Genomic DNA, 14,192 nt, shown 5'->3' with positions numbered 1-14,192 from the left:
CAGAGTCCTCATAGCTATTACTCGAAAAGAACCTGGAGCTGAAGTCCCCCAGCTCATAACAGGATCATAGCTTTCTGCTGAAGACGTGGTTTGAGCACATCCTGGTGAGCGCAGTCAGCCTCCTGCCCGTTCCAAGGCTCAGCCGCGGTGACTGAGAAAGAGGAGCTGAGTAGAGCCCATGCGCTGCTCTGTCTTTGAAGACTCCCAGCTTCTGGAGAATGCCAACATGCTCATTGATCCAGAAAATAAACGTGGCTTTTATTTTATCTTATTTTTTTTTAAAAAAAAAGTGTTAGATGTCACACCTTGAAGGAAAAGGAAAATAGAATCTGCACATGCCCGCCCCATCAGCCCAGCTCAGCACCTCACATGGCATTTGGGTGTGGCCCCGGGCACTCAATTGACACTTGACTAAAGTGGACTAAAGTTGGGAGGGCTCCAAATACTGTCCCCGTGGAGAATAACCATGCAAAGTTAAAACCACAGGTCTCGTGATACACACACCAGCTATTTGAAAAGAAGTCAGTAGGGTCTTGTGTTTAAGACAGAGTCTCACTATGGCTGATCTGAAACTCGCCTGGCTGACTTGACCAGGTTGGCCTCAAACTCACAGAGTTCTGCCTCCTGAGAGTTAGGATTTAAGGCATGCACCACCATGTCTAGCTCACAGTGGCCTTTTAAAAATACAAAATGAGAACGAGAGAGGTGTCTCAGCAGTTAAGATGTCTCAGCCACTCTTGCAGAACACCTGGGTCTGGTTTCCTGCACCCACATGGGATAACTCAATGCCTGCCTGTAACTCCAGTTTCAGGGGACCCAAGGGGTCTCCATGGCACCCGCACACCTGAAGTATACAAACAAACATGCAGGCACACACACACGTACACATAAACAAAAATAAACAAATCTTTAAAAATATACAAAGGTACTTTGCAAAAAAAAAAAAAAACCCTAAATGTGTATATGAGCTTAGCTAGTAGTCCTTGGTGTACCGGGTTAAGAAGCAATTGGATTGTCAAGGAATGGCTAGAAGGCATGTTTCTCTGTACAAAAGGGAGTTTTAACCTTTTACTTTGGAAGAAAGAAAATTATTCCCATCTCTTCTTTAAAAATCATCTTGCTCTGTTTCTTGAGATGCCATAAACCAATCCCTTGCAGGAAGTCCCTCACTGCTGTTAATTAAACAAAAGGGCCGGTTACATGAGGGGAACGTTTCTCACTTATGGCTTGGTTTGCCAACTGATCCAGAAAGAGAACACAGGGGCCGGTGGTACTGGTTCATCTGCAAGTGGCTGGGGGAGCAAACATCCACCTCTCATTTCTGAAAGACCCTCTGGCTGTGGTTCATCAGCATCTTCTTGGGGGAGGAGGTGCCCCCCGGGAGAACCCTTTACTCTGTGTACCAAGAGCTGGCCCGGGTCTTCGTGGATCTGCAGGGCATCTCATCTCGGTACCAGCTGTGCAGAGAAATACAGCAAGGTACTGTCTCTAGCATGGAGACGATGCAGTAGTGTTGACATGTGACAACAGACCTGAACTCCTGAGGGTGACCACTAAGACAGCCACAAGCAGTAGCCTCCTGCTCCGGCATCAGGCAAAAATTCCACTTCCTTGACCCATTCCGGGGTTTTATCAGCCGCTTTGTGTTGTTTTTAGTAGGCTGGACTATTTTAAATGTAACCGGCATATCTCCCATTTGGAGTATATGCCCGTGGAAAGCCAGTGTCGAGTAAGGTATTTCCCTCCTCGCAGTCTTAGAAATTGAATATTATATCTCTAAGCAGAAGTACAGAGAAGAGAAGCCCAACCCAGAGTGGCTGGTAAGGAAGGAACAGAAGAGGGGAGGAACAGAGGAGAGTGGAGAAAAATATATAGCTCCATAAAAACAATTTTTAAAAAAGGAACAGAAATAATAATCTTCAGGCTTGGGTCTGGCTCTCTTTTATAGCTGGGAGGCAGGCGATCCCATCTCCACAAAAGCACAAGAAGAACCAGCTCACTAGCTGAAGCTCTGTGACTGGTCATTGATGCTGCCTTGTGGTATCATACAGGCATGCTCACAATATTAATTGAACTCACTGTAGCTCACTCTCCCCAGAAACACATGCGCTCCAAACTTTGGAAAATCAGAATTTCCCCGAGAACCAGCAGACCGTGCTTTATTTCTGCCAAAGCAGCGGGTCTAGAGAGCTGGTACGTTGTGATTATGCTAATATTTCAGATCGCTAGCAAATCTTTTCCCCAAACGATGTCACCTGTCTGCACTGGGGGCTCTAAGGAAAATTAGTGTATTTTATGCTTCAATAAGTAGCAAATTCTTCCCTTGCTCTGTCTAGTTCAAGTAGCTTTAAACCACTTTGACTGGGGAAGCTGTAAGCAAAGTCTGGATGGAGAAGAGCCCAAGAAGCAAACACAGGCTCCCAGACGCCCAGGAGACCTGCGTCCTGGGAAACCCACAGCACACAAGTCAGAGGCTGTGAGCAGGTGGGTTTCAGGTCTTTCCGGCCTTCCTGGTTCAGCCACTCAGTAATGGCCTAACAGATGATTACATACACTAAAGAGTCTGGTTCTGAGCCACGGATATGGCGCCTACTTGGAATCTCAGCGCCTGGGAGACTGAGGAAGAACAAGGTAAGCATATGTTACAGAACAAGAGTCTGTCTCAAAAAGGAAGACAGACAACATTAGTAGGAAGGAAGGGAGGGAGAGAGGGAGGGAGGGAGGGAGGGAGGGAGGGAGGGAGGAAGTGAGGGAGGAAGAAAGGAAGCAAAGGAGGGGAGGAAGGGAGAGAGGAATGAGGAAGGAAGAAAGCAAGGGAGAGAGAGAGAGAGGAAAGGACGGAGGGAGGGAGGGAGGGAGGGAGGGAGGGAGGGGGGAAAGAGAGAGTTAGGAAGGGAGTTAGGAAGGAAGAAAGGACGGAAGTGAAGGAGGAGAAAGGAAGGAAGGAAGGAAGCAAGGGAGGGAGAAAGGAAGGAAAGCAAGGGAGGGAGGGAGGAAGGAAGAAAGGAAGGAAGCGAGGGAGGGAGAAAGATAGGAAGGAAAAGAAGGAAGCGAGGGAGGGAGAAAGGAAGGAAAGAAGGAAGGAAAGCGAGGGAGGGAGGAAGGGAGGGAGGGAGGGAGGAGGAGGAAGGAAGAAAGGAAGGGAGAGAGGGACAGAGGGAGGGAGGAAGAAGGAAGGAAGGGAGGGACAGAGGGAGGAAGGAAGGAAGGTCTGATTTTAAGCCTTCTTTTGGAGAAGACACCTGTCTCCTCTACTTGAAGCATGCTCACCCTCTTCCCCCTCACATCTGTACAGCTGTAGTTCCCTCTCTGGCTTCCTGTGGTTAAATAGCCTGATGGTTTCTCTTCTCACTATAAAATCAGGCGCAATTTTACACCTTTTACACAAGTTGCTGCTTCCCCAGACCAACACACCGTTTACCAAGGATCAAGGCCATTCTTAGGAAGGTTCCTTTGGCAACGTTGCTTTAATGCATGGGCCTTGTTCCCATATGCTGACTTTAAAAAAAAAAAACAAACCTAGAGCTTTTAAGATTTTAAAAATGTATATGAATATAGCGCTCGCACTATGGGGCAGTACATGAGCCGGGAACTGGGCTGGAGACTAAGAAACACACGCACACACAGACAGACAGAAATACGGGATATGGTCATCCTTGAGACAATAATGCCCACTTCACTGTGCTCAGGGACAGCTTCTACAGGGCTCTGTCCACGCCCCAGCTCTCGGAATCTTTCAGCTGCCGACTCACCAGAACCCACTCCCCTGCCATCAGGGTCTCGTGCTCAGAGCAGAGGAAAATGAGTTGTTCACAAGAAATTCAGGGTCTGGGGGTCCACAGCCCCCAACATATGAATGCTTACCTATATGCACATAGGTATACATGCACTCTGAGCATGCCTGCTGCCCCTAGAGACCGGAAGATGCCAGACCCTTAGAACTGCAGTGACTGATGGTTGTGAACTGCCACCCAGCTGTGGGTGCTGGGACTGAACCTAGGTCCTCTGCAGGAGCAGCAATGGCAAAGCAACATGCAAATCTGAGGTGATGCAGCTGGATTACAGCACTAGATTAAATGCTCACACCGAGCAGGAGGGGATGGTCTCATCTCCTTCCACCCCTTGTCTATCCTAGGAAAGAGGAAGTGTGATCAGAGTACCCTTCCTATAATACAGCAAGAACACTGTGAGACAGAATTAATTGCCTACAATAAGCCAATGAGGAAAAAGACAAAAGGCCTTCTCATCGCTTCCTTATACTTGCTTTTAAAAGCACACAACGTTGATAAGGTTATAATAAAGCCAATAAACTCCTAAGTCCTTTTGGTCTTAGATTTATGGATGTGTATACACAGTTCTCTCTGTGTATGCCGTGTGTGTAGGCGCCAAAAGAGGCCAGAGGGCGCTAGATCCCCTGGGGCTGGAGTCAGAGGCAAGGTCATTGTGAACCACTTGCTGTGGAGAATCCAATGTGTTCTTGGAAGAGCAGCAAGTGCTCTCAACCTAGGATTCATTTCTTCGGTCCCCTAAAGCTCTTTGACTGTGTAAATTAACTCAACTTTTGTGGAATATTAGTTTAGTAAGAAAAAATAAAAGCTACGGAAAAAAGCCACAGTGTCTTACCATAAAACATTCTTAACTTCTGACCTTAGGGGAGTAAACCCAAAGAAAAACTGCATGTATAAGAATACATAACATATAAAATGGAAATATTATCTTCAATTGGATAAAAGAAACAAATGTAGTACAAGAGATCAAAGCCAAGGCCTCACACATGCCAGGCCTTCCCTTCCCACTGAGTTGTTTCCCTAGAAAATGTGGGTATCGTGTCAAGATAATTAAACAGGCCGAAGAAGACTGATTAAATAAATTCAGACATGCCAACTCAGGGGAATCATTACCAATCATTGCTTTCTATGATATGAATTCATATTTGATCAACTGTCCCTAGATCACCATGACTACTAAGTCACATACACACACCTATGGCAGAGACAAAGAGGAAGTGGAAGGTAGCAATTGCTACCCTAGAAGCTATTTAACTATGGATTATATCTCTTCTGAACATTTTCTTCTGGCTAGTCATGGCATTATCATATACCTGGAATCCCAGCTACACCAGAGACCAAGAGAACAGCAGGAGTGTAGGGTAGCTGTCCAGCCCCTGAAGGACCCAAGTTCAAGCCCAGCACGAAAACAGAACAAAGAAAACAACCCCTTCACAGGTTTGTCTGTTGTGTACGTTATGGGTTTGGTAGAACCACCAGTAAAGACACAAACCATGAAATGCTAAGACACAGAACGTGCCCTGTGGCTGCCTCGGAAACATGACTTTTCCTCTCATCTTCCTACATCAGGAGGATTTCACAATGGCTCCATGCTTGCTTCTGGAGATGGCTGCCCAGTCTGTCTTCAAGGGCCTCTGAGAACCAAAAGCTATAGAACCAGCAAGCCAGACTCCATCTTAACGCTGTGCCTCCCCAGCTGTTGAGCCGCAAGGGCCCGAAGAATCAAATGTAAATAAAAGACCTCAGCACAAGAAGTAGACGCTGCTGCCAGAAGCTGAGATTCCCCAGCCTAGGCCAGCTGTAATCACAAGAGGCAATGCCAAAAGCAACAACAGAGCTGTAGGGAGACGGTGCTAAAGACGCCCCTGCCCTGCAACAGTTTTAACTATGTGTGTATTATTTTCTCCTCACCTTACCCCACCCCGTCCTTCCTATTGGACTCAGAAACCAGCCGTTTGCAGAGAGACACTAAGCCCCAGAGCTTGGTGCACAGGAAAGAGCTTGAGGAAGGCCAAACAGCAAGCCACTGCCAGTCACCTTTGAGGGATGGAGGGGCTGTTCTTTGAGGTACCAGGAAATGAGATAGTCCCAACCCTGTGTGTGTGTGTGTGTGTGTGTGTGTGTGTGTGTTGTGAGTGCGTGCACGTGAGCACATTGGAAGGAGGAACTACAAATCAAACACAGCTTCCAGCCTCCAAAGGGAAGTTACAAGAGCTCCTTCAATAAGAAATAAACCCTTGTGGCAAGTATTGGTGATCCAAGTTTCAAGCTAAGCTCCGTAACTCTCTCCCAGCTTCAGAAAGCCTCACCCTCGCTCTTCAAACAGCAGCCCTAAGACCTGATACACTCTATGAGCAAGACTCCAGTCTCCAGAGAGCCCGCCCTGCTTTGGGCTGCACTGGTCTCCAGCAGGCTGCAGTTCTTTTGGGAACCACAGTGGTACCGGCAGCAGAGATCTCCTCAGGCATGAGCTTTCACCCTCTTTGCAAGCCACTTACCTTCATAAGAGGCAACGGGAGCTCTTCTGTCACAAGCATTAATCCAGGAATTTCCTGGGGGGGAGGAGATAAGGCAACATATCAAACACCACACGCTTTCCTATGGGGGGGGAGCATACACAACATATCCACCATCCCACGCTCTTCCTAGGAGAGGCCACACACAACATATCAAACACCCCACCCTCCGGCCTCCTCAGGAAGTGCCTTCTGCACAGACAGGCGCTAAGGATAGCCAGCTTCCTGTGTGATAACCTCTACTTTAAATAACGTCCCAGTGTAAAAATAACAGGACACAGTGTCGTCGCTTGCCTTGGAAAAGGAAAAGTGCTTTAAATAATAGCTGAGGGAGGAAAGATTGTTGGGAGGAAATGCAGAACAAATACTGCGTTTTAACACATTTCTACCTAACGATGAGGCAAAATACGTTTGAACTGTTAAAGTCATAATTTGATGAAACCATCAAATCATCTGTACACCTTTCTCCCTGTCCTCCGCCTTTCACTTACTTATCTGTAGCGCTACCTGGTCTTTTCCTCTCTAGAGGGTACCAAAATCGGTGGGGTTCTCACACACTGAGGTCCACCATGATCACAGGACAGGAGTGCCCCATAAAGACTTTTGCACAGGCCAACAGCTGAGCTAAGACATGCTCAGTTCATGCTAGGAAAGCCCAGCACGGCATTCTGCTAACAGTGAGCACTAGATCAACCTTAATGAGCTAGTGGTTGTTGAATGTCTAATCGCAGGCAAGGGACAGAGAGGCTGGAGGATCAGAAGTTCAAGACCATCCTCAGCTCCGTAGTAAGTCTGAGGCCAGCCTTGGCTAAATGAAATCCTTTACATTAAAAAGTCGGGGGCGTATTTAAAAGGATAAAACTTCCCAAATTGTCCTGACCTCATGGATACTATGGAAAATGTATCTGTATGCTAACTATGTAGCCTGCCTTTCTGCCAGTTCGGATTTCCTTCCAAATGTAGCTGACACCAGAAAACAGCCTAGGATTGCTTTGTAAAAATGTCCAATTGGAGTCTGAGTGACTGGATCTTACGGACACACTACTCCTACGGAAGGACGGTCATCTGTGAGGCAGGGGTGAACTTTCAGAACATCTGAGCCCTTGAGTTCCCCACAGGAGCTCAGAACATCTGCGTTAAAAATCACATGAACTTCATTCATCACCACTCAGCCACACACACAGGCACAAAACGGTGCTGTGTCTGTAGGGTCTGTGGTGGTTGATGCTGGCTCTCAGCTGAGCAGCATCTAAGATGACCAGAGGCAGGCCTCTGGATACAGCTGTGAGGAATTATCTAAATTAGGGGGTTGGGGTGGGTCACCCTTCCTTGTGAGTCCTGAACTGCGTACTGGGGGTAAAGCCAGTGGGGCAGGAGTGTTCCTTCTTCTCTAACTCTCGGCTGTGGGGCGGTATGACCAGCTGCTGCCAGCATGCTTTCTCCACCATGAAGGACTCTATCCCCCCAAACTGAAGGACTGTATCCCCCCAAACTGAAGGACTATATCCCCCCAAACTGAAGGACTCTATCTCCCAAAACTGAAGGACTGTGTCCCTAAAACTGAAGGATTGTATTCCCTAAAACTGAAGGGTTGTATCCCCTAAAACTGAAAGATTGCATCCCCTAAAACTGAAGGACTGTATCCCCTAAAACTGGAGAACTGTAACCCCTAAAATTGAAGGATCGTACCCCCCCAAACTGGATGGAAAATCCTGCTCCCTTAAGTCAGTTGCTTCTTGTGGCATTATTTTGTTATAGTGACATTAAAAGCAACCTATGTAAGTCTAAATAACATTTTAAAAGGCATAATTATAACATTTTAAAATAACTATAATTACAACATGCTTTAGAATTAGCAATAGGCAAGAACATTCTAATTTCTAGTATCTTACTTAACTATATAGAAGTCCATTAAAATGTATAGACTTTGGATCTGGTTAAATTGAGTGAGTGGGGGTTTTTTGTTTGTTTCTTTTTTCCAAATTCTTTTTTATAATTGTGCTCTTATAATAGTGTTTATAATATTTTTTAAAATCCAGTTGTTAGTAGGTATGGTATTGTACATTTTTAGTCTCAGTGAGAGGCTCCTAGACTAACCTGAGGTACATGATGAATTCTTTCTTTCAAGTTAAAAAAAAAAATCCAAGTCAATCTTTCAGCCCAGATATGTGAACTTGCTATTTCCTACTGTGGCAAGTTTTTAAGTTGTAGCATTAGGGATGATTATAGACGAGGGAAGGGAAAGGTAAAGCTTACATCATTGCTAAAGATAAATATAAATGCATAGAGCTTTGGGATTAAAGGAGGCCTTTTAAGGTAACTTATTCTAACCACAAGACGTTTTAAAGCAACTTGGTAAACCCCAAGATAAGTCTGGTGTGTAGAGGTTATAACTGTGGGTTTCTCTGCATTTTCTTGTGGGGCACTCAGATGTTACTGTGTGTGTGTTCACCAAGTAGCCTGTGCCACAGAGAGCCCCGAGAAATGAACAAATTTCTGCTACCCATCGGGATGGTGGCTTTGCAAAACCCCCAGCTCGAACACAGCCCAGGGACCACTGGTTCCGACCCTGCCTCTCTACTCTTCAGACAAAAAGCCATGGTTAAGAAGCACAGAGGACTGAGCTGTGCATTTCCTGACCTGATGGTGTAACCTGCAGACTTCCTGCCACACGACCACAGAGTGGGCCTATGCACTCGCAAGTCATCTAAAGGAAAAACAACCGCGTGGGTGCCCATTAAAGGAGAAGCCCAGGTCTTTCCTCTTACGATTTTACACCGAAGCAAAGGAATCTACTAACTACAGCCCAAAAGACAAGCAGAGAAGGGCCTTCAGGTGGAAGAACAAAGCAAAACAGAACAAAACAAACAGCCTACTGTTGTAAGCATCAAATATTAGAAACGAATCGAGCATCACTGTACGATATGGCAGCGCATGCACTTGGGAGGACAGGCAGGAGGATCAGAAATTTAAAGGTGTCCTCCGCCCCACAGGCCTTGAGGCCGGCCAGGCTGGGCCACACGAGTCCATGTCTCAAGACAAAAAGAAGAGAAAAGAGAAAAATAAATAAATAAATCAAATGCATTTAGATATTTCTTTTTTCTTTCTTTTTTTTTAATATTTATTTATTTATTATGTATACAATGTTCTGTCTGTGTGTATGCCTGAATGTCAGAAGAGGGCACCAGACCTCATTTACAGATGACTGAGCCACCATGTGGTTGCTGGGAATTGAACTCAGGACCTTTGGAAGAGCAGACAGTACTCTTAACCAGTGAGCCATCTCTCCAGCCCTTCTTTTTTTCCCTCTAGACAGGGTATCACTTCTACATAGCCAAGGACAACCTCTAACTCAGGATCTTCCCACCTAGCTCTCACGAGTGTAGAATTACACGCGTGTGCTACACAGCAGGCTATGCCTCTACTGACTGTACCGCTACATAGACAAAACACAAAATGAAAAATGTCACAATTTATCCTAGCACATAGTTCCCTAAATTAAATTTATTGCTCTAAATTCCCTTTTCAATACAACTCCTGCTTCAGGACCAAGCACGGTGTTCCACTACGGAGCTGAGAGGGGCCGAGGAGAAGCGGCTGGCCGCACCAGCCAACCTCCTGCTGTAAAGGAGCCCAGACTGACAGGAAGAAGAGCAGGGGAAGGAAGCAAGCTGAAGACTGCTGACTGACTCAGCTGGAAGCTTTTAGTACCTCCGTTTCTTTATAAATCCTTACAAAAACAGGGAACGGAGTCATAAAAGTCACGGTCTGCCGAGTATGACCACAGCGGCCTAACCACTCCTCGTTCATAAAAACCGACCGCACACTTTAGTCAACACAGGAGTAAACATGTCATTTTAGAAAATACGACCACTGAGGCTTAGCTCGGCCTGGCAGTTGAAAGAGGGACACAGACACCTTGTGTCTGCTCCATCAAGTCTATCAAACACTCCCGGCAATGGCAGAGGTCCGCTGCATTTTAGAATAGGCGCGGACATATGCATGCACGCATGTATGCATGTATAGCGGATAGGATTTTACTATATGGAATATATCGTGTACCTATGGACAAAACCATACATACATATACATATAGGCTATGTGGTAAAATTTTTCACATTTGGCATCGTATTGACCCTCAAAATGTTCTAGATTTTGCAACGTTTAGATTTTAGATTTTCTGATTAGGGATGTTTATACATTCTGTCAGGAAACTTCAACTCAGTTCCTTATCAGTCAAGACAGAAGTGAAATCATAGCACTGGTTTCCATAACGGGAATTGTCTACCACTGGCCCACAGAGCTGAGGCCACTGGGACTCAGCTAACTTACTGTCTTCCACGTCAGCACAGAGGAGTAAGGTAGGAGCCTGTCCACGCCAGCCAGATCCGGATATACGCTCCAGTAGGAAGAAGCTGAGTCGGTTTTTAAAAGACACATAATGTGATAAGAACAGAGAAATCAACGTTGTAATTTAACCAAATCAAGTAAGCCAATAAGTTTTCATCGCCTCGCTCATGCCTCTGGGAGTAACCACCATGATTTTATCTACGACTTAAAATGTTCAGGTTCTCCTTTTTACAATGAGGATATTTTTAAAAATCCCTTTGATACTGCTTCATCCCAGATAACGCTATACCACTTACATATAGCCGACGAACATAAAACTAGGCTCGGAAAGATGCATTTGACTGAAAATTTTGGTAATGAGGTTAAAGAATCAAAATCTGATCTTATATCTCTCTTATCAGTCTCTGAGAACCACAGTATCTTACAAAAACCACAAGAGGATGAAATTTAATTAGCCACTGATGGCAATCAAGTTAAAAAACAAAACTGATGCTCCCAAGAAGCCTAAACAGAGGCATTCGGTATCAGTTTCCTGATCTCCCTCAAACAAAAGGGCCAAACACAGCTCACAGCGCAACATCAGCAACACTTACCGATTAGAAATTCCTGGATGAGGTCAAATGAATGACAGGCAGAGACGTGCTCACAAATCCACTGAATAATCTTTAAAAAGAAAGACCACAGAGCCCTGTTGGCTTTTAAATCTGCACTCAGTCCCACCAAGGCGTTATATAAAAACGCATAATAAAAAAAATACATATATGAATGAATTTTTAAATTTCACATCTATTTTGAAATGACTTGAAAAATATACCCGCTTCCAGCTTAAAAGCCAAGATAGCCCTGGCTGAGCATATCAGTATTGTAAATACTGCTTTTAACATATCCTTTTAACAGAGGCCTCTCGGTAGGCTCCAGATAAACTTTCTTCAATCCATTGTGTGTTTTGTTTTAAGAATTGATGGTGTTATAAAAAGTGCCCATCAAGAAAGCTCCTGGGCACAGGTGGCAATGCACAGCAAAACCACTGGGTGTAAGTTCCCTGCAGCTACCACTGTGAGCATTGCCACACTTCCCCACGAGAAGCGCCTGTTCATCCCCGGCAGCGGACACCTCTAAACCCCATGTCAGCAACTCACCCAGTTTCTACCCCTACGTCCAGCTGCTGGAGGAAGGGAACTCTCCTCTCCTGCTCAACAGGTACGGCGCGCCCAGCGGTAGCTCCTTCACAACAGATATCCTAAATCTACTGTGCCCGTTGTTCTTATTTTTACATAGGCAATTTAATACAAATTTCTATAAATGAGTGAAATGCAGATACAAAAAGAGTATCGTTGCATCAATAAAAGTTGTATATCGTGGGAAGGCTCAAAAGCATGCTTCTCAAACGTAAGACTAGCCGTAGATTCTAAAACACTAAATGACTAGATGTAAACAAGGGTTAAAATTGGGCAGACGCATGCCTGCACTTGGGAAAGGCCTCTAAGTCATTGATCATCTTCGAAATAACTTTGTAGGGTTTTTTTTTTTTCGAGGCGATGGCTCGGTGGCTAAAGTGGCTGCCACACAAGCATGGGATCTGGTTTCTAGAACCCACATAAAAACGGGGATGCAGCGCATGTCTACCCCAGGGCTTGGGTAGGTCCACGAGAATCCAGCCTGCAGAAAAGGGAAGCTCCAGGTTTAGAGAGACCCTGTGCCGGGAATGGATGTAGAGAATGGCTGAAAACACATACAGTGTGGCTTCTGGACTTCCACACACATGCACATAGGTGTGCGTGTGCACGCGTGTGTGTATACACACAAAACACGTGAAGATGCATCCACATACATACACAAGCCTTTTAGGAAGGACCAGAAAATCAGATATAGCATGTTAGGGCTGGAGGAAATGACTGACGTTTTAGTTTGCTAATTCACAAAGAACAGGCCTTGGCCTGCACCAAAGGGAAGCAGATGAATGTGTATTTCTATGCTTTTTTAAAAATATTCATTTATTTATTTATTTATTTAATGTATACAATATCCTGTCTGTGTGTATGCCTGCAGGCCAGAAGAGGGCACTAGACCTCATTACAGATGGTTGTGAGCCACCATGTGGTTGCTGGTAGCTGAACTCAGGACCTTTGGAAGAGCAGGCAATGCTCTTAACCTCTAAGCCATCTCTCCAGCCTCTTTATGCTTTGTTTTTTTAAATATACGTTTTTTTCAGCTAACCACTCAGCCTCTGACGGCATCCATCGCTGATTGACAGCAGGGTTTTGCTGACCTTTCAGGATAGCTTCAAAAGGTAAATAACCGAGTAGATGAGAATGCTTCCAATGCAGCAGTGTACAAGACAGACTAAGCTGTTTTATTAAAAATTATAAATACTTGCCACAGAGCTTAAACCTTCGGTGTTCTTTTGTTTGTGACAGGAATTTATTCTGCCGTCTAAGATGACATCAAACTTACTGTGTAGCCCAGGCTGGCCTTGGACTCACAGCAATAATCTTGTCTCAGCACTTGGGATTGCAGGTGTGAGGCACTACATCCAGCTTACTTGGCCCTCTTGGTAATGTATTGTACCAAACACAGACACGAACAGAAAAACAGGTAGCCTGAAAAACTCACTGTTTCCTGTGTATCTTTGGAGGGAGCCGGGTTTACAGTAGAGAAAAGCCAGCTGAGGGCTGGGTTAGGGACTCACACCTGACATCCCAGCACTTGGGAGGCCTATAAGAACTTCTGCAAATGTGGAGCCAGCTTGGGCCACAGAGTGGGTACCAGACTGCCCCGGGCTACAGAGCAAAACCTCACCTCAGAAAAGCAGGTAAAGGAAGAAAGAAAAGAGAGTAAGTTTTGTCCTTTATCTTCAAGATAAATTCACACCTGTGAATTCGGAAACCAGAGATGGCACCAAGCCTTAGCAACACTGACAGGCATTATTTATTTACTCATTAAGTCAAGAACTTTCAAGTTCTCATTGAAAGGAAACACTGTATGGCGATCCTTTGGCATATCTCAACGCCATGGCCATTATTAGGTAAAATATGAGTAAGGGAACACAGGCACCATAATTCTAGGAAAGTGTGCCAGTAACCAAGACAACCGCTACACCATGAACGGGCAGGTAGCAAATGCAACACGAATACACTGGACACAGCGACAATTCACAATTTCAGAGCAGGTGGAGCAGGACGGCACAAGGTCGCATCACGTTATCCTGAAGAGCACACCTCGGAAAACATGCGAATTGCTTCTTTAGGGGATTTCTCATTGATTAAGTCCGAGTTGATGTAAGTTAATGGAAGTCATGGACCGTGAAATGACGGATGAAGGGAACAATTGCACTCAGCAACCTGAGAGGCGCACCTTCCCGGCCGGATAGATGCACCTTCCCGACCCGGTAGATGCACCTTCCCGGCCCTTGGTCTGGCAGAGAAACCACCAGAAACGCAGCGCCAAGGAGGAGCACGTCCAAGGAAAGACACTGCTGCTGAGCAAACGCAACTGCTGACCGTCTTGAAGCAGCAAGTAAGTACATTTAGTGTTGTCC

The 14,192-nt window shown here is 45.4% G+C and overlaps 1 protein-coding gene across 2 annotated transcripts in view; it reads right to left on the bottom strand.

The window, feature by feature from the left end:
- The window catches only part of LOC121434731 (gamma-secretase-activating protein-like), an 89,830-nt gene that overhangs the window by 25,581 nt on the left and 50,057 nt on the right, over positions 1-14,192 (bottom strand). For both annotated transcript variants that reach the window (XM_041633658.1, XM_041633659.1), the window contains exons 17-19: positions 11,248-11,317; positions 10,637-10,719; positions 6,287-6,340 (exon numbers count right to left, since the gene is read on the bottom strand). In XM_041633658.1, coding sequence (XP_041489592.1) covers positions 6,287-6,340; positions 10,637-10,719; positions 11,248-11,317 — 207 coding nt within the window. The remainder of the gene's footprint in view (positions 1-6,286; positions 6,341-10,636; positions 10,720-11,247; positions 11,318-14,192) is intronic.

Source organism: Microtus oregoni, unplaced genomic scaffold (assembly GCF_018167655.1).
Source record: "Microtus oregoni isolate MIOR12 unplaced genomic scaffold, Mior012 000044F_ref0000062, whole genome shotgun sequence".
NCBI classification, from domain to species: domain Eukaryota; kingdom Metazoa; phylum Chordata; class Mammalia; order Rodentia; family Cricetidae; genus Microtus; species Microtus oregoni.
The sequence above is the reverse complement of the archived record's forward strand: the minus strand, read 5'-3'. Positions and strand labels throughout refer to the sequence as shown.